Here is a 26,624-nt window from a genome sequence, read left to right as displayed (position 1 = left end):
GTGTAGAATAAAAATGCAGTACAAATTTTATGAAATAGTGACATTTAAACTTTTAATCGTTTTACATTAAGAAAAGTCATTATGCCACCCTTAAATTACGACGTGAGATCAAGGTAAAATCGCTACCAGGAATAAACAGACAAACGGATCGACAACTATTTTTGCTAAAATGGCCTATCTTTTTTTAAATTTCATAAGGCGAAAAAGGAACTAAAACTGTATAGCTCTAAGTCGAACTGGATAAAGCAATATATTCGCCAAAAATACGATTCTCTGTATTAAAATAAAATGACATTACAAGATGTCTCTAAGGGAGCTGTTTACTACATCTTATAAATTACATACGATGACATATTATAACACTTGACTTTATCAATTTATATTAATATGCCAGCCTGCTGAAATAACATCAAACCGCCCTAAAACTTTCTTTATAGAGTTACATATTTTCTACTATTTAGTGAAAAGTGTATATTTTTTGTAAAGTTTATATGACAATTTAAGATTAATGTCGAAGTTGGAAGTCAAATACTTATTCACATACAACGTTGATGTGGATGTAAAGATAGAAACAGATGATACTCTTACTCTTTAAGGACGATTGTCTTTACACAAAGTTGGCATGATCATGGTTTTTTGGTGGTGGTTATCTGTGGGACTTTCACTTTCTAACGAAAAATAACTTTCAAGAAATCATACTACAAGCCACTTTGGAATTTTTCAAAAACAAGTCGGCATTTTTTAATCGGCAAAACAAAAACGGCAATATAAAAGGTTTAGTGCACACGTTTGAATAACTGCGACACCAAGAAAAGGCAGAAAATAGTAGAAAATATGTAACTCTATAAAGAAAGTTTTATGATGTTATTTCAGCAGGCTGGCATATTAATATGTCATCGTATGTAATTTATAAGATGTAGTAAACAGCTCCCTTAGAGACATCTTGTAATGACATTTTATTTTAAGACAGAGAATCGTATTTTTGGCGAATATATTGCTTTATCCAGTTCGACTTAGAGCTATACAGTTTTAGTTCCTTTATCGCCTTATGAAATTTTTAGAAAATAGGTCATTGTAGCACAGTGTGGCTCTATTTCTTTAAATAAAGAATGCAGTTTTGATTTTCAGTTTCTATCATTTGAATGTTAAAGTTGCAATAGATATGTGAAAAATACGATTTTAATAAATATTGACAGATATTTAGCAATGTAACTGCAGGTAGGAACACTTTTCGCCAGCATGATTAAATAGGTCACGAACTTCACCGGTAAACACCACGTAGGTGGCGCAACTCAAATACCGCGAAATTAGTGATGACGCGAGATTAGTGATGTTGAGTATACTTGAGAAGATTCTCAGGAATCAAGTAAAATCATCCAGGACCCACGAATACAAACAATACTGTTGAAATATGCGATATAATCAAACAAAACAACTATTTTATCGAAGCGAGCTCAGTTTATGCTGGACAAAAGAGCTAACCCCTCATTTGCTACTTTGCAAGTATCTTAAAGAATATTCAATGTATTTTTTAAATCAAGCAGACATTTAGAACTATTTGGTAGATTTTTTTTCTTTAAAATTTCACTCTAAGATATAATTTTATTCATTTTACCACCACATCTCATTTTTTAAAAAGTCAAAAGTTGCGGTTTTAGGAATTGTGTATACAATATCGATAAGAAGAATCCAGACGTGTATAGACAATGACGTTATTTTGTTTTCGTTGTCATTTTACTTTTCCTTGATGACGTGTTTCGCTAGTTTGTTAATTCTAGACATTTTAGAGCACTTTTGTGACATTTCAATAACGGACTGAAGCCGTAAAATGAGTAAATTAATGTGATTTTAAGGTTTGATTTTGTTGAAATTGTAAAAAGTAATTAACAACGTCTTGTTCCAGATGTACACTAAATTTCAAATTCATAATTTCGTTAGATATGGGCAATATAACAAATGGTTAGATATCTTATTCAGGATATCTTCCTCTTCTACAGTTTCTGTTTGAATTCAATCGTTAATCGTATCTGCATGACGATATTCCATCTTAATATTTCAATTTTAAAAGTTCATATGACGAATGTCGCTTTGTTTTATACATTGGATATGCGACGCAAGAATGCACAAGCTTTGTTATATACATTGAATACTAGTATGAGATGCAGGCATGTGCACAAGATTAGGGATCTCCCAACAGACGCCTGTAGGAACACGATGGTGTGTACATGATATAGAAATTTTAGAAGACATCTGTTCAGTCCGGCTTTTTTCTATCAACCTAAATTGACACATCAATTAAAGCTACTCAGATTGAACTTCTCTTATCTGTCATTTTAGACTTTACAGACCATCTTTGTTTACTCTCAAGCTAACGATTGTTCCGGCTTATATTTGACAGTGTTCGTGCTTGCACGAGATTATTTGCTTTGCCACGCCCACCGTACGATGTTTACTCAGAGAGGCCATTTTGTTGACAAAGCTGATGACGTTGCTGGTAATCATTCTGCCCGTTTTTGCCTTTTCCCTTCCTCTTCACGATTCCTTTTCACTTTACCGCCCAATTAAGGGCAATAAAACTGCTTAACACTTTCCTATTAATGGCAATTCCATCAGTCTGCCTTTTTTGAAATGATTATGAAAATTATACACTTTGTGAAATTTTATGCTCACATAATTGACTTAGGGTGTTATTTTCGCATCTGGGAAATGTGTGCTTGAACAGGAGGCAAGGGTCACTCGACGATATATGATAGATATGGTCGTAGTAATTTCTCTCTTCGTCGTATTATTTCTTTTTCACACAGGGTCAGCAATAGAAAAAGGTCAACATCTTGGTCTAATTTATGCTGTGTTGTCAGGTGTCTAGTCCTCCCAGTCTATTGTTAGTACCGCTGTTGAATGTGTACGAATAAGGGACATCCGCCAGTAGGACTACACTGACATTATAATTAGCCCATAAAATATGAATAGAGAAATTAAAGTCAAACATTACCGTGTATCTTTCCATTTAAATACATTTGAAAAAGGAATGATGCCAGCCTCCTGCAGCACAGTCGATTCCATTATTATTATTATTATTATTATTATTATTATTATTATTATTATACCAGATTTATATAGCGCCCTTTTCATGATCAATTTCACGTTCAAAGGCGCATTACATAGACATTATTTACATTATTCACTTTTACTTTTTAATAAAAGCATTTAGCCGAAAAACAGGTTGATTTTTTTTTTTTTTGCAAAAAGATGTGGAAACATTCAAATACTGCATGCAAAAGACATGTATTGAAAGCAATAACAATTAAATATATACAGATAATTCTTATAATATTCACATGGTTTTATCTTGCATTAATTTTACTCTGCATATTCATGTTTATACCCTCCTGTTATTACAAGATTTACTCTCGTAATCTGTCTCGGCTCTGATTTCAGAGCACGTTCTGTTTCTTCTGGGTTTCTGGCTGTTCGGCAGATATATATCGTCTTTGTAGTACCTTCTCTAACTTTCCCTCATACTTCATTGCAATAAGTCGATCTGACATGACCATATGACGTACATAAATGGCTGCTGTTACATGTCAATTACTCGACCTTTCCAAATAATCAAATTTCAAAAACTTTCCACAATCTTGGTAATCAAGGAAGCCTATTCTTGCTGCCATGTTATGATTAATTTCTTAAAACAATATTTTCGGTATGTAATTCGCTCGGTGGTATGTTTGCAAGGTCCCGATACATCAGCATGTGGTTCTAGTTTAGAAGTTGGAAAGAAATCAATGCTAATCAGCCATTTTCTATACTTTGTTATTAAATCAAAATCCTGTGCAATCAGCATTCATATGGGAATTTCCTTTGCCACGGCAGGGAGCTTTTTAAAGCTATTTTATTATTGCAAATAGATTTCCTGACCGTGCACACAGTCTAGCCACTGGCTTTGTCATAAGAAGTCATTTATTTGTCTGTGAAAATGGGGATCCATGCGAAGTCGTTTTTGAAAGATGCTGAAACAATGCAGTAATAGCTTTGAGCGAAACAAAATTTACAGCCCTTCCTTGGTTTGCCAGGATTAGCTATTAGCTTTGAATGCTCCTCTCACATTCACAACTACATTCATTTTCGTCAGTTTTTCGCTCGTTTACTAGTTTGCAAATATGGCACCCTTGATAAAAGACATTGAAAGCAAAGAAACCTTATTCAAGTGTGGGTACAAACTGGGCTTGACAGGTCAAAGTCAAGGTCCTGTCTGGAATTTGGTCGTTATTCGTATCACTTGTATGTGATTCTTGGAATTAATACTATAAATTAATTGGCATACATTTTGCTCTACAATAGCATCCCAACATTTAACAGTTGCTTTGCCGCAATGTATTAAGAGATTTTCAAAGGCATTAGGATGAATTATTCGTTGGTGTTAATGTAAAACAGGACGGTTAGAAACACAGCTATTCATTTGATTTACATGGCTTTCAACCTTGTGATTGGGGGCAATCTCATCAAAAATTGTACTGACCTGTACGATAAGGCTATCGATGTCCTTTTAGCAATCTCTTTGGTATGCTGAGTTGGTCTTTTAATGGCCTCTTTGGGGTGATTTGACACCTTTCTGGCCAATGCAACAGTCATTACTTGACTTCGTGCACGTATTATATGTTATTAATGGATAAACAATACGTTGAGACATGTGCAGGACTACTTGTACATAAATTCGATATGTTTTGCAACATATTTCGCCGTACATGGAAAGGCATTTTATGGCTATCCGCGAAACAAAATTAAAACCGACCTCCATGCATCCTTTACCAATGCTTTCATACTGGTGATATATGACTTACAGAGAGCTCCTCGGAATCGCTGCAGATTGCGATATAATTCAATAATCGTCTGTAAATGTTGTTGTATCTTAGAACATAAACAGTATATTATGTATTACGTAGTTTACGCGCAAAGTGTTATTTGTTACAACGCGCTTCGTTCTCACATGTATGGTTGTGATTTAGTAGAACTGTCATATGTACACTCGGTCAAAGGATGTGTCAAAACTTTGAGGTCTTCATTTATTTACGACTGTAACTATACTGTCATAAATTACTAATGATGTTTTCAACTAAATTAATACAGCGCAGAAAACAAGTAAAGCGTTCTTTATTTTGAACAATACACTTAATCTGGTGCAAGTACATGTTTAGAAAAAAGCAACATTAAACGAGTAATGCTTATACCGGTAGCATAAAATGTACTTGCATTCTGTTTAGCTGCCATTCTATATATATCGCAATGAATGGGTTCATTTAATTAGCCCCTTTGGCACCTCATCTATATCGTGCATCTGCATTAGTTAAAATATTTCATTGTGCCTAATCAGACATAAACAATTCAACGAAAAGATAAGTCAAGATTTCGAAAGACATGATTAATGTAAATTTGAAATGTAGCTATCGATTTACCATCTTTTTTCGTTCTACATTTTGCCGCCTTGCATCTGTCTGCTAGTTTAGAAGGGAATTAATCATCATCATAAAAGTCGTGTGTCTTGTCTATATTATAGAGATTGCCTCCATTCACCGATGACCAGAATTCACAATATTCCTTTCGTTTTGTAATAAATCATGACTGAAAATGTAACTGTTCGCAGACGACAGATAACCAAAATCGCACAATTCTGTGGCGAATCAATCAGATCTAAACAAATATTGGAACAAAGAATAGCGTCAGAACTTTTCGGCTTTGTTGAAATCTTCATAAAGACGTTCGTTGGAAAAGATTTTGCCGCAAATGCAGTAGCTGGATACATGCCAGTCGTGATTTAGTTAAGCGTCTCTAACATAGCAGACTGGCCATTGCTGAAAGATGTATATATTGCTTTCCAGCATAAATTCTAGTAATAAACTACAAAATAAATCTACTGGTAATGGCCTCAGCAGAACCATAGCCACTAATTGCTTCCTTTTCTATCAATAGTTGGAAGAAAATACATAAAAGTGTGCGCCTTTATGAATTTGAAAATGTCTGAAAAGCAATTTTCATTACAATAACATCTACCATTGCTTATTTTGCATCATAATAAATAAATGGATGTATAATCCATTAGACTGATACTTTTAGTCACTAATGATGTCTGGTGATCGACTAGATAATATCTGTGTTTAAAAAAAATGATACCTTTTATTTTTTTCGATTTTACTATTTCATCAAATTCCCTTTTATATTTTGAGAATCATACAAAATTTGAAAGGGTTTCAGGACACAAAATTTCACCAAAATTGCACACCAAGTTAGACCTACCCCGTATTACCGGCAAAATAATGACTAACCTATAACGTATGTATATTTTTATAAGATGAGACCAGATGTAAATAATGGTGGTGGGAAAAGTGTCTTTATAGCCGTTTACTGTTATCATGAATTTGAGTTGAATGCGGATGGATGGATGGATGACTGTTTATCGTGTTGACTGACTTTCGATTCCTCAGTTAAGATTTTACACCTGACCTTGACTCTAAGGATCTTGGAGAGTCGATTCAAGAAATTCTTGGGAATCTTTACTTCTGTGAACATTTTATCACCAGTTGAATATAAATGCCATCAAAATACATCTTCCTATTTTATTCAGAAAAAAAGTACAGTTCCACAATATGAAACTTGCCCCTGCCACTACAGAGTCTGAATACAGACTACCGCTTATTAATGCATAATCCGCTTTACTTCATTTTATCCAACACAGAAAAAGGTTCTTCCAACTTGTTGACATAAAGACTGTGCTACCAACATTTCAGAGAATCTATGTTCGAATATAGTATGCTGATAAATCATCATCTAAAAATCAAATCTATGCGTATTTGCACGTTTCATTTGCCTAGTGAAAAACAAAATAACAAAAAGCCTTTTTCATTCCTGGCTTCCTGGCATTTTCACAGACCATGTTTAGATTATCCTCGTTTTCTGTTGTTGTCCGGGCCACGGCGTCTCTGTGTTCAACAACATGCCGCCATGTTTGTTGTTGTCCGGGCCACGGCGTCTCCGTGTTCAACAATATGCGCCTGTTTCAGCAGTTCCCGGCCAAATGAATATAGTGATAGATAAATTTCCCAGTATCGTATGTATGTGGGAAGACTTTTCTCCAATCCAGGGTGGATTTTATAGAGATAAGCAGCTGTCTATTGTAAACTGTGGCTGTCAGACGTCAAGTTTTATCTATATTTACATATTTACTCCCAATTAGCATGTAGCACTAAATCAAAGGCTCCCCTCAGCCTACCTACCAGTTGACTCGGTGAGTTTTGTATCGTCTGGTGCGTTCTGTACATCTGTACGCTTCACATTCGATATCCGCGAAGAAATCGTTCTAATATACGTCTTTACAAAGAATTGTTCGGTCCTTTAAGCAGTGCTGACTGCGTGCAACTTGCGCGTAATTTGCGAGTAAAATAATTGGTTGTGTGGTATGACATGTTATTTCTACGTGATAATGGTTCGTTTATTGGCCCGCTGAAAATAATTTATTATCATGACTATTTTATGTGAAAAATGATTAACTATTGATGAACAATTTCATATTTAAAAAAAATGAAGCATTTTGTGCAGACCATTTTATTCCCCAAACCAATAATTCCAAGACGCCGATTGGTATTTGCCTGCTTGACAAAAAGAATGGAAGAATCTGTGTGTTCTTGCGCTCTTAGAAATACCAGAATAGGAAGAAATCAGTGTGAGGAATCTGAAATATGCTTCACTCGCTCGTCAGAACAAGTGAACGCTAATTTCCCTAGATACTTATCTACTGTTTGAGAAATAATGTATTGCATTCAACAATTTTTACACTGACAGACAACTGTAAATAATGAGCATTTGAAGCCATTTACTCATGATTCTTGTAGATAAATTTTCTCTGCCCTGCTTATCCATCAATGTAAGTGCTTGATTATTTTCACTTTCCTCTGTTTACTAAACAACACGACATTTATACATTTCTAATTGCTACAGCTTCGAACAATTTACGACCTGAAATTTTGAAGAATGGTTCTCTAGATTCCCACCCACCAGTTGAATAAATTAATCTACAAAGTATGAAAATGCTTTTTCCGGAATTTTACCGAACATTATTTGGTCTACTTTATCTGTACGTTTCAATATGCGACCTGGAAGTATCGGATCCACACCTGGCTGATGTCAAAATATGTTTCCGGATGTTCTATTATTTGAATTGTGAGCGATACAAACATGATCTGCGTGTATTTTGATTTGGTATCAAGTCACACAGACTCAGTTCATGATAACTTTCGATGGTGGAGGAAGACCTAAGGCACCCCTCCGGGAGAACACCTGGGTAGAATCTGTGGATTTCCCATACTAGTATATGACGATCCTAGCAGGGCTCTAACCTATAGGGGTAAGGGACAAGTGGTTTGAAGTCAAAAGCCGTAATCACTTAGCCACGTCAAGCCCAGATGCTACATTCGATTTCTATAAAACTAAAATGTGCAGTTTGCGCACATACATTTTCTTGTATCTGCTCTTTTGTTTCTCGTTATATTTACATACAAGTCCTAAACAAATAGGAATGATGTGAAATAAATGTTAACTGTGGGCTGATTACTCATCAATGCAATATTTCAATGATATCCTATCTCCATATTTTGACACTAGAATTGCCTTTAATTTTGGAATGTTTAATATATGTTGTTACATTTTTACAGCAGACTTCTTTGGCGGCCATCAATAACATTGAAAATAGTGAATACTGCAGATAAAGACTCCTATAATAAATAAATATTGATACACATTGCTTTTATATACTGGGAAATGCATTACAGGAATAGACGTAAAGGAAATAGCATTAGAAACACATCGCTTTTGTTTGGTTTATTGATGACAGAGGTTTTATTGATAACCATAAGCAGTCTATCTAATGATTGATCAGATATATATATTGAAATATATCGTCATCGTTTCCTGTGTCTGTCTCCAACATTAATACTCCACCTAGTACCGGTATTTTCCAACAACACAAATTAGAGACCACCAAGCTTAATATTTGTTATTGCCAACAACAACAACAACAACAAGACAGCTGCAGTGGAAAATATGCTTCTATGGTGTCCAAAAACAAAAACTAAACATATAATATGTAGATTTTAAATTTCCATTTCATTTCTGGAGCTATAATAAAAATAACTTTATTTAAAGAAGGTAACACATAAAGATATATAACAGTGTTAGAACATATTAAACATCTTAAGTTTCAATGTGGCCTTCTGTAATATTAATAAAACAGTTCAACACACAAAACATAGATAAAAACTGATTATCTAATTATAATATAAGACAGAATTTGAATGATAAACATCTAAATACAACATTCACTCTTTTAATTAGAACAAAAAATATATGACTATGACTATATACACAGAACAGCACAATCAAAACAAACGTCTCCAGGTTCATCACTGTGCTACCCTATATTTCTTTTCTTACAGATGAACAAATCAGCTCGGAAGTGGTCAAACTTAGTATAATAATATATAAAGTTTTCTACAGTGGTTATTGACACGACTTTTTATTCACTTTGTAAATGCTTGCGTTGTATCAAGTCGCTGATTACGAACTCAACATTCAGAAAAGCATGAGTTTGCGGTCAGGTAAAACATGTACAGCATTTTGAAAGTAACTTAGATCTTTGTTTCAGACGGTAGGAAGTTCTTATAATAAACCGTCATATGATATCATTATAAATAAGCAAATGTATACCTATTAATGAAATAATACCCGCTTTTGACATATGATCAACCGAAAGAGAAGTTATTTAGCCTAAAAGAAAATATTTTGAGAAGTAACATTATGTGCGCAGTATGTTTAAATAGGTGTTGAGAAAATATTGTCATAGTGTGAAAAGACTTGGAAGTGGTGGAGTCTCAGGTAATACAAATAACTGAAATCTTAGATGTAGGGATTAAAGACGACTTAAAGATTTATATAAAAGAAAAGTAGCATTGAGTGTCATTTACAATTTAAATAGTTAAATTGACGTTATTACAGTCACTTAATGTAGTTGAAATGAACAGTTGAACCGACAGCTTGAAATGAACTGAAATGAACAGTTTAAATGAAGCTTGATATACAGTACTGGGGATTAACAACAGAAAATAATCATGCTAATTACACACTTATTATGAAGCTAATAAAGTGCAAATATTTTTTGAAAGCCCCTGTATTGCTGAAAGCCTCTGTTAATACTGCGACTTTAACGTGGCATACTACTTGTACGCGACTATGTCACAATTGTTTAAATCCAGTTATTTTCTAATTTCCTTTTGGATCCCCGGTAGTATCTTTTTTGGGGGCGCAATTAACATTGTCTAGGGCGCTATGAACGTTGTCCCAAGGTATTCGATTTGAGGTCTTTGGCGTAATATACGTTATTTCTTTGTGACTTATAGTTGCTGTATGTAGCAATTTACTATCAAAGTCGTCGATTCTCGAAAATTTCTATATGCGTTGACAACACTACACCTATATGACTGATGTTTCAACATTTTGGTTCTTAAATCATTTCCTTTTTCCCTAACAACTACACATTCACATATTTTATCCTTGTATTTTCAAACCCGAATGCATTTTGGAGTGAACAACAAAACTCACCTGATAGAGTTTATATAAATTTTGTAAATGTATGGAAACTTAGAACAAGGCTTAATATGACTGAATTATCTTAGTTGTAGGCATGATAGAGTATAAGATGCTTTCACTGGTTATAGGTGCAGATGGGAATTTCCGGCCTCGAGGGTAACTGTTTAGGCGGTAACGAGGCTCCTGCCATATTGCCGGATATCCCCATCTGCACCTATAACCAGTGACAGAATCTTTTTCTTGCATACCATTTTCAAGAAATAATTATAGAAATAAAATCAATCCAACGACTTTCTTTTTAGAACTATTTCTTATAGCAGCGTATTTAAACAAAGCGCGGGAAACCAACATCCGTAAACAGGAAAGACGTCATGACGTTTCAGAGACAAAGAACAATGTTTAGTTCCGGTTATGTTTTATCAGTTGCAGTGAAACGTTATGAAATTTTGATAAAATAACGTTTTTTGAATCGAGAAATATACCACCAGGAACAAAGAGGAACTGTCAAGGTATCGGATTTTTATTCCGTTTTATGAAATAAAATATAAATTACTACATAAATCTTCTACCCCCGTATAAGATGGATTTTTTCCGGTAAAAATAACGGAACTCCCCGTCTGGTATGCAAGAAACATCAATCTGTTCTGATCGTGTCTATCTAAACTCGACCAGTGTTCAAAGAGAAAGCAATTTGCCCACAACAATAGGGACCCACTTGATCATGCAAATATAATATTGTCTCCAATAATGACATCCTCCTACCATTTGTATTGCATTCATTAGAGAGTACCCCAGGGGGAACGATTAACAAGTTAAATATTTAATATAATATTATTTGTTGAAGAGGGTATTGACGATTAGATTAACAATTGGAAGTAGATCATGCAACACACTGAATAGCCACTCCAAACAACTATGAGATCACAATGTGCGGAATGATTTTTCGTTGACCCAATACGGTAGACCAAGTAAAATACGCCATCAGAACGTTTCTGCTTGAACGGATGTTGTCAGGCCATTGATAATTGCTGATTTAACTATCAAACATGTGTTCATTTCTTACTTTCGGGATAAGTCGCAGCAGTCCTATTTATATACAGAATTATTTCTTTTCTCTTACAGAAATGAAGAAGAAGAGGATTTTATTTCAGATTCAGTTAACCATATGCCGATGTGAACATACAAATATGCACAAAAACAACAATTATTATGGCAAGTCACATGACACAATGCAGTCAATTATTTGTGTTGATTTAATTAAAGTACAAAAGTGCACCTATAAAGTATAAGTTTCAGATCAAATACATACTATATAAAATATTGTTAATGTAGCAAAAAGTGGCCTCCGTGACCGAGTGGTTAAGGTCACAGACTTCAAATCATTTGTCCCTCACCGATGTGGGTTCAAGCCCCACTCGGGGCGTTGAATTATTCATGGGAGGAAGCCATCCAGCTGGCTTGTAGAAAGTCGGTGATTCTGCCCTGGTTCCAGCCCGTGATGAAACAATGCACGGAGAGGCACCTAGGGTCTTCCTCCACCATCAAAGGTTGAAAGTCGCCAGAAGACCTATAATTGTGTTGGCGCGATGTTAAACACTACAAGAAAAATAATGTAGCGAAGACCCTAGCCTAGATTCTATTAAACTTTTTGATATGCGCACCACCCGTTCCATAATCTCGTAACGTTAGACCACTCAGTATAGTTAGATTCGGCACAAATTATGAATCAAATATCAGATTACAAAGTAAAAAATTATCACATAAATTTTGTATGAGATCTTTTCTGTGATTTGCTGCTCCTGTGAAACATTGGTCTGTGATAAAGCAGAAATTAGAGTCATGATGTATAACACTATAGGTGTAGCCGAACTTAATGATAATATGGCATCTGATTCTGTTAAATAGATTACCTGGTAAAAAGATAAGACAGAGAGTGATTGATCCCGAGCGTAACAAGAGGGAGTATGATCATGCAACTTTTATTGCAGTATCATTTCATGAAAAAGAAACACCATGAACAATGATAAGGGCACGCGAATTAGATCAGAATCATACCTTTCGCATGATCCGAGACTAATTATTCCAGTATGTTTCATGAAAGTTGTGTGTAACGCAGAAATATATTATGTTACAACAAGAGCTGTCTCACTAGTTCCTAGACTATCATATATCTTTTTATTTTACATTTTTATGAATCAGTGCAGTGGACTGAGCCAGTCTATATCATTTGTCCAAAGAATCATTCCTCAGAAAATCTCTAGAATAGGCTAGCTTTGTCTCTATGAAATGGAATTAGATGATTTTGAAAAAACAAACGTTGAAATATCTTATCATCAGTCTAGTGGCTAGTCTAAACAAAAGAGAACATGACACGACCAAAACAACTAGACAGTTTCTATAAAATGTATATAAATAAACCAAGTCCAAAAGATAACCCAAGTCCTATAGATAAATCACGTCCTACAGATAAACCAAGTCCTACAGATAGGCCAAGTCCTGCAGATAAACCAAATCCTACAAATAAACCCATTCGTACAGGTAAACCAGGTCCTACAGATAAACCAAGTCCTACAAATAAACTTATTCGTACAGGTTATCCAAGTCCTACAGATAAACAAAGTCCTGCAGATAAACCCGGACCTGCAGATAAACCAAGTCCGACAGATAAACCAAGTCCTGCAAATAAACCACGCCCTACGGATAAACCAAGTCCTACAAATAAACCAAGTCCTGCAGATAAACCAAGTCCAGGAGATAAACTAAGTCTTGCAAATAAACCAAGTCCAGCAGATAAACCCAGACCTGCAGATAAAAACCGAGTCCAACAGTTAAACCAAGTCCTGCAGATAAACCAAGTCCAACAGTTAATCCAAGTCCTACATATAAGTCCTACAGATAAACCAAGTCCTACAAATAAACCAAGTCCAAGAGTTAAACCAAGTCCTGCAGATAAACCGATTCCTGTAGATAAACTAAGTACAACAGTTATCCAAGTCCAGCAGATAAACCAAGTACAACAGTTAAACCAAGTCCTGCAGATAAACCAATTCTTGTAGATAAACTAAGTCCTGCAGATGAACCAAGTCCTGCAGATAAACCAAGTACAACAGTTAAACCAAGTCCTGCAGATAAACCAAGTTCAACAGTTAAACCAAGTCCAACAGATGAACCAAGTCCTGCAGATAAACAAAGTCCAACAAATGAACCAAGTCCAACAGATGGACCAAGTCCAACAGATGAACCAAGTCCTGCAGATAAACCAAGTACAACAGTTAAACCAAGTTCAACAGATGAACCAAGTCCAACAGATAAACGAAGTCCAACAGATGAACCCAGTCCAACAGTTAAACCAAGTTCAACAGATGAACCAAGTCAAATAGATAAACGAACTCCAACAGATGAACCCAGTCCAACAGTTAAACCAAGTCCAACAGATGAACCAAGTCCAACAGTTAATCCAAGTCCTACATATTAGTCCTACAGATAAACCAAGTCCTACAAATAAACCAAGTCCAAGAGTTAAACCAAGTCCTGCAGATAAACCGATTCCTGTAGATAAACCAAGTACAACAGTTAAACCAAGTCCTGCAGATAAACCAATTCTTGTAGAAAAACTAAGTCCTGCAGATGAACCAAGTCCTGCAGATAAACCAAGTACAACAGTTAAACCAAGTCCTGCAGATAAACCAAGTTCAACAGTTAAACCAAGTCCAACAGATGAACCAAGTCCTGCAGATAAACCAAGTCCAACAAATGAACCAAGTCCAACAGATGGACCAAGTCCAACAGATGAACCAAGTCCTGCAGATAAACCAAGTACAACAGTTAAACCAAGTTCAACAGATGAACCAAGTCCAACAGATAAACGAAGTCCAACAGATGAACCCAGTCCAACAGTTAAACCAAGTCCAACAGATGAACCAAGTCCTGCAGATAAACCAAGTACAACAGTTAAACCAAGTTCAACAGATGAACCAAGTCCAACAGATGAACCCAGTCCAACAGGTAAACCAAGTCACTATAGTGTAAAAAATGATATTTTGAAACGAAAGAAAGACATAAGGATGACGCACTACTAGTGGCGACCGCTATACAAAGGACTACAGGAAATAAACGTTTGGTGTATTTGCATAATTTTACTAATACTGAGCTTACTAAATGCAAACTCTGTTAAAAATGGCGTCAGTCCACCTCACTATTGAAGTTTCTAAAATGGTTCTAGAAGATTTGACATGGTGACATTTATAAGAATGTAAAAGAAATATGACAAAGAATATAAAGTGCATTGCAACTCTTACTTGTTGTATACGAGTTCAATATAGTATTTATTGCTGATAAGATCGTGCAAATATCGAATATTTGCCATTTTATTTGAAATGATGATCGATGATACAGAATAGTTTCAGCCCATACAAGCTACATGTACGTATACAATAGCAACTGTGAGCCCTCTGGCAATAATATTATATTCTTCCTTATCATCTTATAATTGTCATTATTTTATTCCATTGTGATTTCATTATCTAATTAGGGTATATGACACTTATATTACTATTTGTATTTATGAGTGTTTTAAAACCAAATGCTGTAATTCATTGCTAACAAAACAGTTTTTACATTTATCTAATATAAAATCTGTCATTGTCCGGAAGCGTACGGTCAAAAAATAAATGTGTCAAAATTAAATTATAATAGTTTTAATTAGACCATTTGATATTTTAACTTACAAAAAGAACAATGAAAAATAAAAGTGTAGTTATAAAGAGTTGAACATTTAAATATTTTTGTACTGTTAAAACGATATTTAGGTGCGGGCCATGTATATATTATAAGCAATTAAATATGATTATGCAGTATATTATATACACATATTTCCTTTGAAAAAGAAGCTTTTAGCCGGTCACCTTTTGCTCAAACTATAGCTTTATTTTAAAGATCAAGTCCTTTAACAGTAAAGTTTGCAAGTAGTGCGGTATCAAACCGCTCCCGACCTTATCTAAATCTATAATTGACAATAAATTGTAAATTAGAAATGTTTCGGTCGGGTTGAGCAATTTAACTCGGGCAACTTGAGATTTGCTCGGATATATTTCATTAACAATATTATCTGTCCTAGCAATTGTAACACCTTAAATCCGCACCCGTCAGCTCTGTTTACCCCAGGAGAGTCCCCTTTCATTTTAGGTTACTGGTTACGCATAGTTTTATCATAAGTTTTTCACGAAATATTTAAAGAAATATTAAAGAGTGATATATGGCTTATTTAATGAAGATATCAGTCATAATTGTGTGCGGTATCAATGTCTAAATTTGTACTGGTTTCAAAGACACGTAAATGCAATCGAAAGACTATTGTTAGCGATTTCAATAAAATCCTTTTCATCTTTGCCGCTCACCTATTACGCATCCTTTATCCATTTCAATAATATTGTACAGAGGCGTTCCCTAGACCGTTTAATTTCGCCGTATAATGTTTTTGTTCCATCAGTCTAAATGTCTGTAATGGCAGAACAAAATGTAAAGTATTATTAAAAACCGAGTTAAATGCTTCCTCCTTGTTCATTTTCGGTGTTTTCATCAAAATATCCTAATGTGAGCCACCTATTAATTATCACAAAAGTGTATAATTACAATAATTTTAAGGAATTTCGGTATGACGTCTCATGCAAGAGAAGCAAGATAGAAAAAATACCGCAAATGGCACAAATTACATGCTTGTAAACGTGGTTTGTGTTTTAATAACTATATTTGCCGCAGAATAACTTTAATTTAAAATCGTGCCAACGGTAAAAGTGGCAATATACCTTCTGGAAATTAAACCAGCAAAAGTTACCTGACTTACGTTTCGCCGAAAAATGCCATTTTTATTTAAAAATAGTTGCTTACTGTCGTCAGTTAAAGCTTTTTAAAAATTGTTTTGATTATCAAATTCACCTTTACATGTTATACTTTGTCTAATATCAAGAAGGTCTAATGCGTATCAATTGTTCCAGCTAATATATTAGACTGGAATTTTGCATATTCTCGTGATTTATTAAACAGAGCACACATCCTTTTACTGGCAAAACAGTGGCTAAAACAGGAGCAATTATGTGAAAGACCTTGTTGGATGCCGATATAGAAAGTCATAGAATTTAGGTTTTCTAACCATATAGCGTATACACATGTTGCAGGTTCTGCAAAAATATGCATTTATCTATATTTTATTACCTATACAGGTCTTGTTATCTAAATTTGAAATACATACATCATTCATAACCAATAGCCGGTAACGACTGGTTCCCTGTTGTTTCTGAAGTATTTTGTTAATCTTAATGGCTCGAGTAAGAGCTCAAACTATTTTGTATGTAGATTCTTGTATGCGGTAGTCACTTTATACATTTTACCTCTGTTATCATGAAAAACTCAAATTTCACGTTGAATTTCCGAGTGGATCATTAATGTCTATAAAAACATGGGTATCGCGTGGTTTTCTGTGGGATATCAGATTATGGTACCATTTGCTCGAGCTCATGCCAACATTTTAAATTGTATAACCTGTAAAACTTCGTTAGAAAGTGTACAGCTAGTAGGTGGCACATCCGTTCCCACTTGGAATTCATGTAGAATTCGAAAGTAATACATCAGTGTTTGATAACACAGAGCAAAACATTTGATGACTGTTTAAAAAGAACAACAGCGTTTTAGAATATTGATATTGATTCAGTTAATCATTTTAGATCAAATTTTGATTAGTTTTGTCAGTAAAACAAACATTATAAAATGCATCCTTAAAACATAATAATATAATATATATCATGTAAACTTATAGAAACAGTTTTATAGTTTATGAAAATGTATGTATTTATGTTGTTGAACCTCCCGGTTGTCATAAATCACGCAATTGCAGTCTTTATATTTTGTAAAGTTCTTTGAAGTTGCATTCTCAGGGGTAGGGATGTGCTACCATCAATTGCCATGACAGAAAAACTCCTTTGATGTAAACAAGCAACCAAAATCTGACCATTAAATCGAAACAAAGAGGGAAACAGTTGAAAGTTGCGGGGCGTGGTCAGTTTAAATGTATATGTTTATTATTTTTGGTCATTTTTAATATGTTTCTATGGAAATACTGAACAGATCTGAAAGCATCTCTTGTATATCGTCAATGTTTATTCGTATACGAAAGAAGTTAAAATTGTGTACAAGCAACTTCTTGGAACATCACTAATTCATAACTAATTTCTCTCCAATTTATAGTTTTGGCATCTCTACAGATACACACGTGTACAACATAAAAATTATAAACAAATTACGTATATGAAAAGTAATTCTTTAAAACCTTCAGATATTTGTAAAATTTTTAGCATTCGGAGAACGAAAGAAATAGTTATACGCACGAAATGCAGACAAAAATTATTTTGATCTGTAACAGTTTTGATTACAGGGAAGGATTATTCTATATTGCTTATACTCAAGTAGAAAATGGAGAATGTTCATGATGTCCTGGACAAGATTGTGGTAGACCACCATTGAATGATATAAAATTGCATTAAATGCTTGACGACTTCACATCTTTGGACGGAGCAAACCGCATGAAAACTATATTATTATAAATAACTTAATTCAATTTAATATGAACAGTAACCTCACAATATGCACGCCAGTTGAAGACTTGAATAATATTCTATTATTATAATTCTTACGTTTAATATCAATGTATATATAATTTGTTTTGAAACGTGGTGTACGACTTAGCAAAGTATTTCAGAAGCTTAGTTTTCTTCGAGTTAAATATTTGATATAAGTTTGTTCAGTAAAATGAATTGTTGGACTATTTGTTTAGAAGAAATCGCCCCTTTCCTTTGATCTAAATAGGCCTTTTTGGTAGTAATACACTGTTTTCAATTCTGTTCACATGATTTGTAATTTTTTGAAAGCTGGAGATTAGCAGAAATGTAAATATTTGCAGTAGAGTTATGTTAAAGCGGGTTTAATGAACTGATTAGACGTAGATTAATATGATATGGGACCATTAACGGGTGCCTGCGAAAACAGCAATGAAACGCCAGATAGTGCAAGTGATATGTAATAGGATTATCTAAGTTAGTGGCAACTTCTTAATATCTTATCTCAACCAATCTTTTCAAATGATTTGACAATTTTGCGCTTTTTAGATATTAATACTGTACTCGAAAATATTTAATAATAAATTTTGCGTAGCAAAATGAAGGGTCGCTGTGATGCCAAAAATTGCTACATCTTTTGACAAATCTGCATTAATAAGTACACGACTTTCGGTGTTGTTTCCATGCTGAGACAATAACAACAAAATGATAGCCTGTCAGTGAGATTTCTCAAGTTTAGGAAATTAATTACAATCTTGTCAATTTACTTTATGTGGAGACAAAAAAAAGCTGGTGTATAATTTATTTGATGCGCATGTTGTGAAACAACCTGTGCGTCAAGTGTTACGTATATATAATGATTTTTATGTCACACCTGATACTCAAAAAAGTATCTTTTTCCTCCAAAAAGAGTACGCTGGTGCGTTGGGGGCGCCAAGACGCCAACACGCCAAGACGACAAGTGAACGCGCCAAAACGACAAATATGGATTTTGTCGTCTTGGCGCGTATAATTGTCGTCATGGCGTGTTGGAGTCTTGGCAAACGCGCTAAGACGCCAGAACGCCAGGACGACAACTTCCCAATTTAGCGTGTTGGCGCCCCCGCCAGAACGACAAATGCCTTGTTTGTCGTCTTGGCGCGTATAATTGTCGTCCTGGCGTTCTGGCGCCCTGCAAACGCGCCAACACGCGAGAACGAGATGGCAGAAATCAGCCACCATAGGTTAATGGTATTGTACTGATGTCGATATATAATTTTTCTTAAACTCGCATACATTGTATATAATTATCAAGATTGTCATAAGATTTTTGAACCGCTTTACTTTTTGGCGAAAAACATCAAAGTTAATTTGCCCTTAAGCATCAAAATTGTTGGCCGAAGCATGAATAGTCGTGCATTGGTCAAAGGCGACCAATATATCCGCCGGGCATCGGTGAGCAAGAGAAAAGATAACCATCGACTTGCTCTAACAAAGCGTACAAATCGCTAGATATATTGTCACTTACATTCTTTACCGCAACTTCTACAGGCTACGTCCAGAAGTCAACTGACTGTGTAAAAACAAATTTGTCAAACGACGAAAGGACATTAAGGACATAAAGATATGAGTAACTCTTTCATTGTGTCTTTATAGAGCTTAGAGATATCATTGAAATTGTGGAATACAACTTGTGTTGAAGAGTTTAAGAAAATAACACTTTTATCAAAGATGCGCTAAATTTACACTGACGTGAAACGAGTACTCTACGTGATTATTGACCACCGGAAATCGATATTTTTGTATTTTAGCCAATTAGTGTTTGAAGTTATTTAGCGGAGCAGCGAAGTGTAAAAAAATCGCAGTACGAATAATACCTTTAAAATAACTGCGAAATGTCATAACTTTCATTGCCGCGTTGAAGATATTGTATTGCAATAAGATTTTATCGGAAAATTATCGGTAAATAATAGGGTTATTTTACGAAGCGCTGGGTTAAAGTGTATTTGGATTTCGGTACGGTAAAGGAATTTCGGTGCATCCAGCGGCGAAAAGAAAGGAAAGTGCTCCAGCAGAGATAATTTAAACGTAAAGGACATAATCTGTTGTTGGCCCGGGTGATAGGAACTATAAGCGGTTCCATTGATGCGGCAGAGGTGATAATTATAGGTTTATTGGCTCTAGATAACGGCAATTAGTAACACTAAAGGAGCCTCTGTCTTGATATTATATAATTCATGGCATGAAGTAACGCCTGTTAAATGCTTAATTTCCGCTATGATTGACATACTATGAATGAAATGGAATATACGACAAGTCAGGTGTTTTAACAGCAGCAGAAAATCCGTAAAACGTGGATATAATCGCGGCTATAACTTGGATCGGATTTAGATAATTAAAGGGCAATATATCAACGGGGAACTGTAGATACATACTGTTTGATTGAATATACACATTGATGTGCTGGATTATAAGCCAGATTATTTATTTTATAAACCAAACATGACAAGATAATAAACCTATCAGGGATAATACCCCGGAGTCTGCAGCGAAGAGAGTTTCACTCTAGCGTAACACGGGATTAAAGCAGAAGAAAAACCTTTAAACACTATTTGTGCATTTAACACTCAACCGCTGCGGTAGCGTAGTGGTTTTTCGATTATCATCCGATATCTTTAGAAGATGTAGTGAACTTTTGAAATAAAACCTAATTTATATATTGAGATAAACATTATTTAATAATTCAAGACTAATGAAAACTCAACAACATTATCGTGTGTGAAGAGAATGTATTAGATTGTATCCAGAGCAGCAATTACTCGGTACAGAGATATTAGACAGTTTTAAACAATCGGGTGAAATTTACGAGGAGATAGTTGGCAAATTCGGAATCGCTCACTGGAAATTATATAGGATTATTACGGATTCATGTCCAGATATCAATCTGCCAGATGCCCTTCTCAGGTATGAGGTTTCGTTGATGTTATGACTGTAGGTAGGAAAAACATTACAGGTGAAAAATAAATTCCTACTAATGAATGACATTACTGTTAAAACGGTCGAACTGTGTCAGGTATAAATTGACAGCAGGGCATTCAAACATTGACAAGCTTTTGATGTACTTTCATTTATCATTCAGAATATATTAATTAACTTTCATTGTAAATTTGTGAGAGCTACACAATGGATGATCATTGTGTTAAAGTGATTTTATTGACTGTGACCATATTAATGACTGTTTCAAGTGCTGTTTCTGAAACGTTTGAGTTTAGAATGCAAGAGGAACAAAAAGCTGGATATGTAGTTGGGAATATACTTGAACAATACAAAAGTGACCGGGATGAACTTCGATTTACCTTAATGAGACAGGGTAATGCGTATGAATCTTACTTCGAAGTTGAAGAAATTAGTGGCAATTTAACAACAAAACAAATAATAGACAGGGAAGTTTTGTGTGAATTTACAAATATTTGTCAAGTTTCGCTTGATGTAGCGGCACAAACAGTTTTGAATGATGGCTTTTTTGATGTTGTTAATATTTTAATTATTGTTGAGGACATTAACGATAATGCACCAACCTTTAGTGAATCCAGTTTCAATCTTCCTCTTTCTGAATCGGTTCTCACCGGAAGTACTATTACCGTAGAAGGCGCTCGGGACAAAGACACTAGTGATAAATATTCATTACAAACTTATGACCTCCAGCCTACAATACCAGGTGAAAATCTACCATTCCAGTTCAATTTTTCGAAGAAACTAGATGGTAGCTCAACAATAAATTTGATAGTTAAAGAAAAGTTAAACAGGGAAGAGAAAGATTCGTACCAGTTTTACATCGTTGCCAAAGATGGCGGATCACCTCCCAAAGAAGGAAACTTACTTGTTAACGTTTCTGTAACTGACATAAATGATAACAACCCTGTCTTTGAGAAGTCGTCGTATGACATCACTGTCAATGAGGACGTTAATGTCAATGACGTCATTCTTACGTTAAAAGTGAGTGATGATGATCTTGGAATGAACGGGGAAGTCAGATTCAGACTAAGTTCTTTCCAGCCAAAAAACAATTTGAAATATTTTAGCATAGACGAAACTCTTGGCCACTTGAAAATTAAAGAAAAACTCAACGCTAATGCGGGTGATACTTTCAGATTAATTGTTGAAGCCACAGACCTGGGAAATCCATCTTTAACGACACAGGCGTTTGTGCACGTTTCTGTCCTAGATACATCAAACAGTGCACCAGAAATTCACCTCAACCTCCTAACAAATGCTAATTATTCCACAATATCAGAGTACGCTAATATTGGCGCCGTTGTTGCGCACGTGGCGATAGTAGACCACGATACCGGTCGTAACGGTAACGTAAATTGTTCTGTATTAAGTGACGTCTTTGGACTTCAAAGATATGACGTTCATGAGTACAAAGTAATCGTGTCACGGTCACTGGATCGTGAAAGAGCTGCTACACATAATGTGAGCATTCGCTGTGAGGATAAAGGGGTACCGCCTCTGAGTAACACAAACACTTTTCTCGTGCATATCAACGACGAAAATGATAATCCGCCAAGGTTTAGGCAGCAGAGATACTTCTCAAGTATTGATGAAAATAATGAAATAGGTGACAAAATAACAACTGTTTCAGCGTTCGATCTTGACTCCGGAAATAACAGTGTCATATCTTACTCTGTGGCACCTGCTTCTTCTAAATACGCCTACGTCGATCCTAAAACAGGTCTGGTAATGGCGAATAAGGTTTTCGACAAAGAATCTAAAGAAGGCCAAGGGATTTCATTAACAATTTATTGCAAAGATAATGGTGTACCGGCTTTAACAGGGACCACTTCTGTGATTGTCACAATTAACGACCAGAACGATGAAAAACCGGTATTCGATCAAACTTTATTCAGATTCTGGTTGGACGAAAACCTCCCCGCAGACACATCCGTTGACCGACTAAGTGCGAAGGATAAGGACAAGAACAGTAATGCATTGACCAAATATTCTCTGAAGTCCGGACAATCGGAAGTACCGTTCGTTGTTCTCGAAGACGGAGTGATCAAAACGAACAGGGAATTAGATCGAGAAGAGAAGGACGAATACACATTTGACGTTGTTGCTACTGACGTCGGCAATGAGAGCCTGTTCAATGTAGCTAAAGTGACTGTATTTATTGTGGACAAAAATGACAATAATCCAGTTATACAATACCCCAAGCCTGGTAATAATACTGCTAGTGTCTCTTTTCTTACCCCTCCAAGAACAGTAGTTTATAGCGTTATTGCTTATGATATGGATGAGCCGTATACGGATAACTCAAACTTACGGTACTCTATGACTACAATCAATAAGACAAATTTCTTTTCTATTGACCCTCAAAGTGGTGACATTTTGTTATCTGCACCTTTAGAAAACACGAATTCCGTCGGTAAGGTGTATGTTCTAAGCATTACGGTTCGAGATAGTGGAGAGAACACGTACCCGGCGACGGCGACGTTACGTATACTTATTACAACAGAAAACGGCACCATGACAACCTCAACAGAAGAACCGAATAAAAACTTTGTAATTGTTGTTGTCGTAGCCGCTGTGACAATTCTCATATCCGCCGGCATCATTGTGACCATATGTATAATTCGTCGGCTCGACACGCGACGACGAGATGATAAACAAAGGCAAAAAGTACTAAATGAAAATATGTATACAAAGAACAATGACGAAGTTGACAATATATTTCCTCTACCGATGGACACAAGTTTTACGGAGAAGAAGAAGAAGGAGGTGAGCTTTTCACTGGAAGAAAATGGTATGATGAACCACAGCCAGGCGAACTCTGGATCAGATGATCCGGACCATGACAGTTTTGAACAGATACTATTAGAGGTAAGTCAAATAAGGTTGTTTTTTTTTTTTCAAAGTAAATGTGTACTTTTTTGTATTTGATAGTAAACTGGGTGGTTAAGTTAGCAGACAGGGAAATATAAAATGATACATAAATTTAGTAAGATATAAGTCTTGACATTTATATATGTAAATTATTGCACATTCAATAGTTATAGACATCTATTGGCACACGATGGAATAACATTATCTTTCATTATGCCCAAATAATTGCATGTAATACACGTTGAAGACATTATACTTATCTTACCTCCATAAACTCTTTAGAAAATAACTTCAGTTCACTTAAGGGGCTAGCGATCAAAGGGCGGCATTATCTTGGGATCTTTATAAATTTCACTCTTTAATTGCATTAAATTGATCAGCGGCACCTTGTAATGTCTTTACTGTGGTCAAAAGGAAGAATGCAAAGGAACAAAATAGGTAATAATCATAGTATAATGATTTCCACGACGATAATGAATTATCTTAATGTATACAACAATAGTTTAAGAGTTTTGTCCCTAAATGTGTTAAGTAATTATGACTGATTGGGGTCAAACCTTTTGTTTACATATCAAATTGCAGTACAATAGCCATATCTATCATAGCGTCTGATTTTATGCTTTAGGCAAAAATGCAACAATTTTCAATAAGTGTAAAGAAAACAAATATTTTTGTAAACATATTTCATTATACAGCTGCACCACTGTATACTGCTTTCATTTTTTGGTTAGAAAGTGTTTTGAAAGTGTTCCACAATCGATATGGAAAATCTTTTAACTCCCAAAATAGCAATCCCAAGAACCATATTCATCTCAATTAATTTGTCACAGAATAACAAAACTAAATAACTTCTTTATACTTTTATGCAACACAATAGATTAGGAATAGTGTTCTCTATACCATACTTTTCCCTATATTTTTTGTAGTCTTTCACATCTCTTATTGTCTGTATTATGATCGTTCCCTGGAACTGCTCAATTAAACTTATTTATTTGTTGAAATGACACATTTCAAGTTACAATCAGGAAATTAAATTATTGATACCCTTTCATCATCGTAATTCGGTTATTGTATCAAGTAACAGATTGATACAGAATCATTGTCGTCTGCTGATCTCCATGACGAAGCAATATTTCATGATGACGTGTTCATCCGCAGAGGAGCTTCTCCCAAACTTTCTGTTTTGGAGCACAAATAATGGATAAATTATCCAAAATGAAAACAAAAAGATAAAGATACGACAGAATAATATTGAAAAAAGTCATTGGTCATTAAAAAAGTCTTGATGAGTGACGAAGATTATTATCTCTTCATTTTTTTTAAAAAAAAAATGAAAATAATGTAATATAAATCTGGGGGGGAATCAAATTAACCTCTAAACCAGAGTTATATTTTGAAGAAAATTAATAAATTTCCTACCATGATAAGATATAAAACTTAAACATAGCCTAACATATGACTAATGAAAATTGTTAAATTATTATGTAGTTGACAATAATGACAGCTATTCTGTAATTATAAACACTAAGGAAAATACTAAGTCTCAGTTTCTTGAAGTGTTCCAGATAATCAGGAAGTGATTGTGATTGAAATCTATATAGTTTAGGATACATCTATGTTGCCATATGATAGGCTATATTTTGGATTTACAGCAAAAGTTGCTTCAATATTATCCCATATTATTCATAAATTTATTTTGGTTTACAGATTATTTTGATCATGTAGTTCCCCACAGAGTAAATGATGGTGTCTTAGGCATTGAATATAAAATCTTAAGATTTTTGTTGAAACTTCAGCTACTCTACCTCTAAGCTCGGGCAAAATGATCTAGAGAAAAAGTGGCTTTACTGGGCTTTAATTGATAAGTATTTGAAAGACATGTACACTTTCCAGTAGATTAAGTTTAGACAAAGTGTCTATGAGTGTTCCACTCCAGGAAGGCAGCGAGAAACATGTTTTTGCACAGCAAGGTTCCCATTGAAATTCGATCGTTTTTCATTTATTTCATTCACTCGTATGAAAGGTAAAATGGTTAATTGGATTCTATTGACACGACAATAAAAGGCAAACTAGTCTCATTCATTGATCCAGCTTCATTTTGTTGAAATATATTTTATAAAATGTTTACAACACAATGTGATGCCATTTTATTCTCACATAATGCCGTTTTTTCGTGTCAGTCATTCAATAAATGCGCTTCGAGTTCAGTTTCTGTTTCATGTCGGAAAGGAAAAAACGTGACGTCTGCAAAACAATAGCTGAAGTGCGTCGAAATTCGATCACGAATTCAATATACAAAAAGAGTTCTTAACACTCGGGCGGTAATTAAAACGTGTACGAGTTAATTGGGCAATTTCCTATAAGAACATTGAGATTGGGGATGCACGTGTTGACACACGCATGCATGATCACTAAGCGTTAAGGTCAGTTTTAATTCTCTCGACAAAATAAAACGGATGAGAAAGTAGCCAGAAATAACTTCTGTAAGCAAGATGTAATGAATAAATTTCAATTTAAATAGCT

At 34.9% G+C, this 26,624-nt stretch overlaps 1 protein-coding gene across 1 annotated transcript; it reads left to right on the top strand.

Annotated features, from left to right (window-relative positions):
* Positions 1-20,062: 20,062 nt before the first annotated feature.
* On the top strand, positions 20,063-24,198 carry LOC128557094 (protocadherin-11 X-linked-like). Its single transcript, XM_053543747.1, has one exon. The coding sequence runs from the start codon at positions 21,399-21,401 to the stop codon at positions 24,156-24,158; it is 2,760 nt and encodes a 919-aa protein (XP_053399722.1). The 5' UTR covers positions 20,063-21,398; the 3' UTR covers positions 24,159-24,198.
* The last annotated feature ends 2,426 nt before the right edge of the window (positions 24,199-26,624 follow it).

Source organism: Mercenaria mercenaria, chromosome 5 (genome assembly GCF_021730395.1).
Source record: "Mercenaria mercenaria strain notata chromosome 5, MADL_Memer_1, whole genome shotgun sequence".
NCBI lineage: Eukaryota > Metazoa > Mollusca > Bivalvia > Venerida > Veneridae > Mercenaria > Mercenaria mercenaria.
Note: the sequence above shows the minus strand (reverse complement) of the source record. Positions and strands in the feature narration are given on the sequence as shown.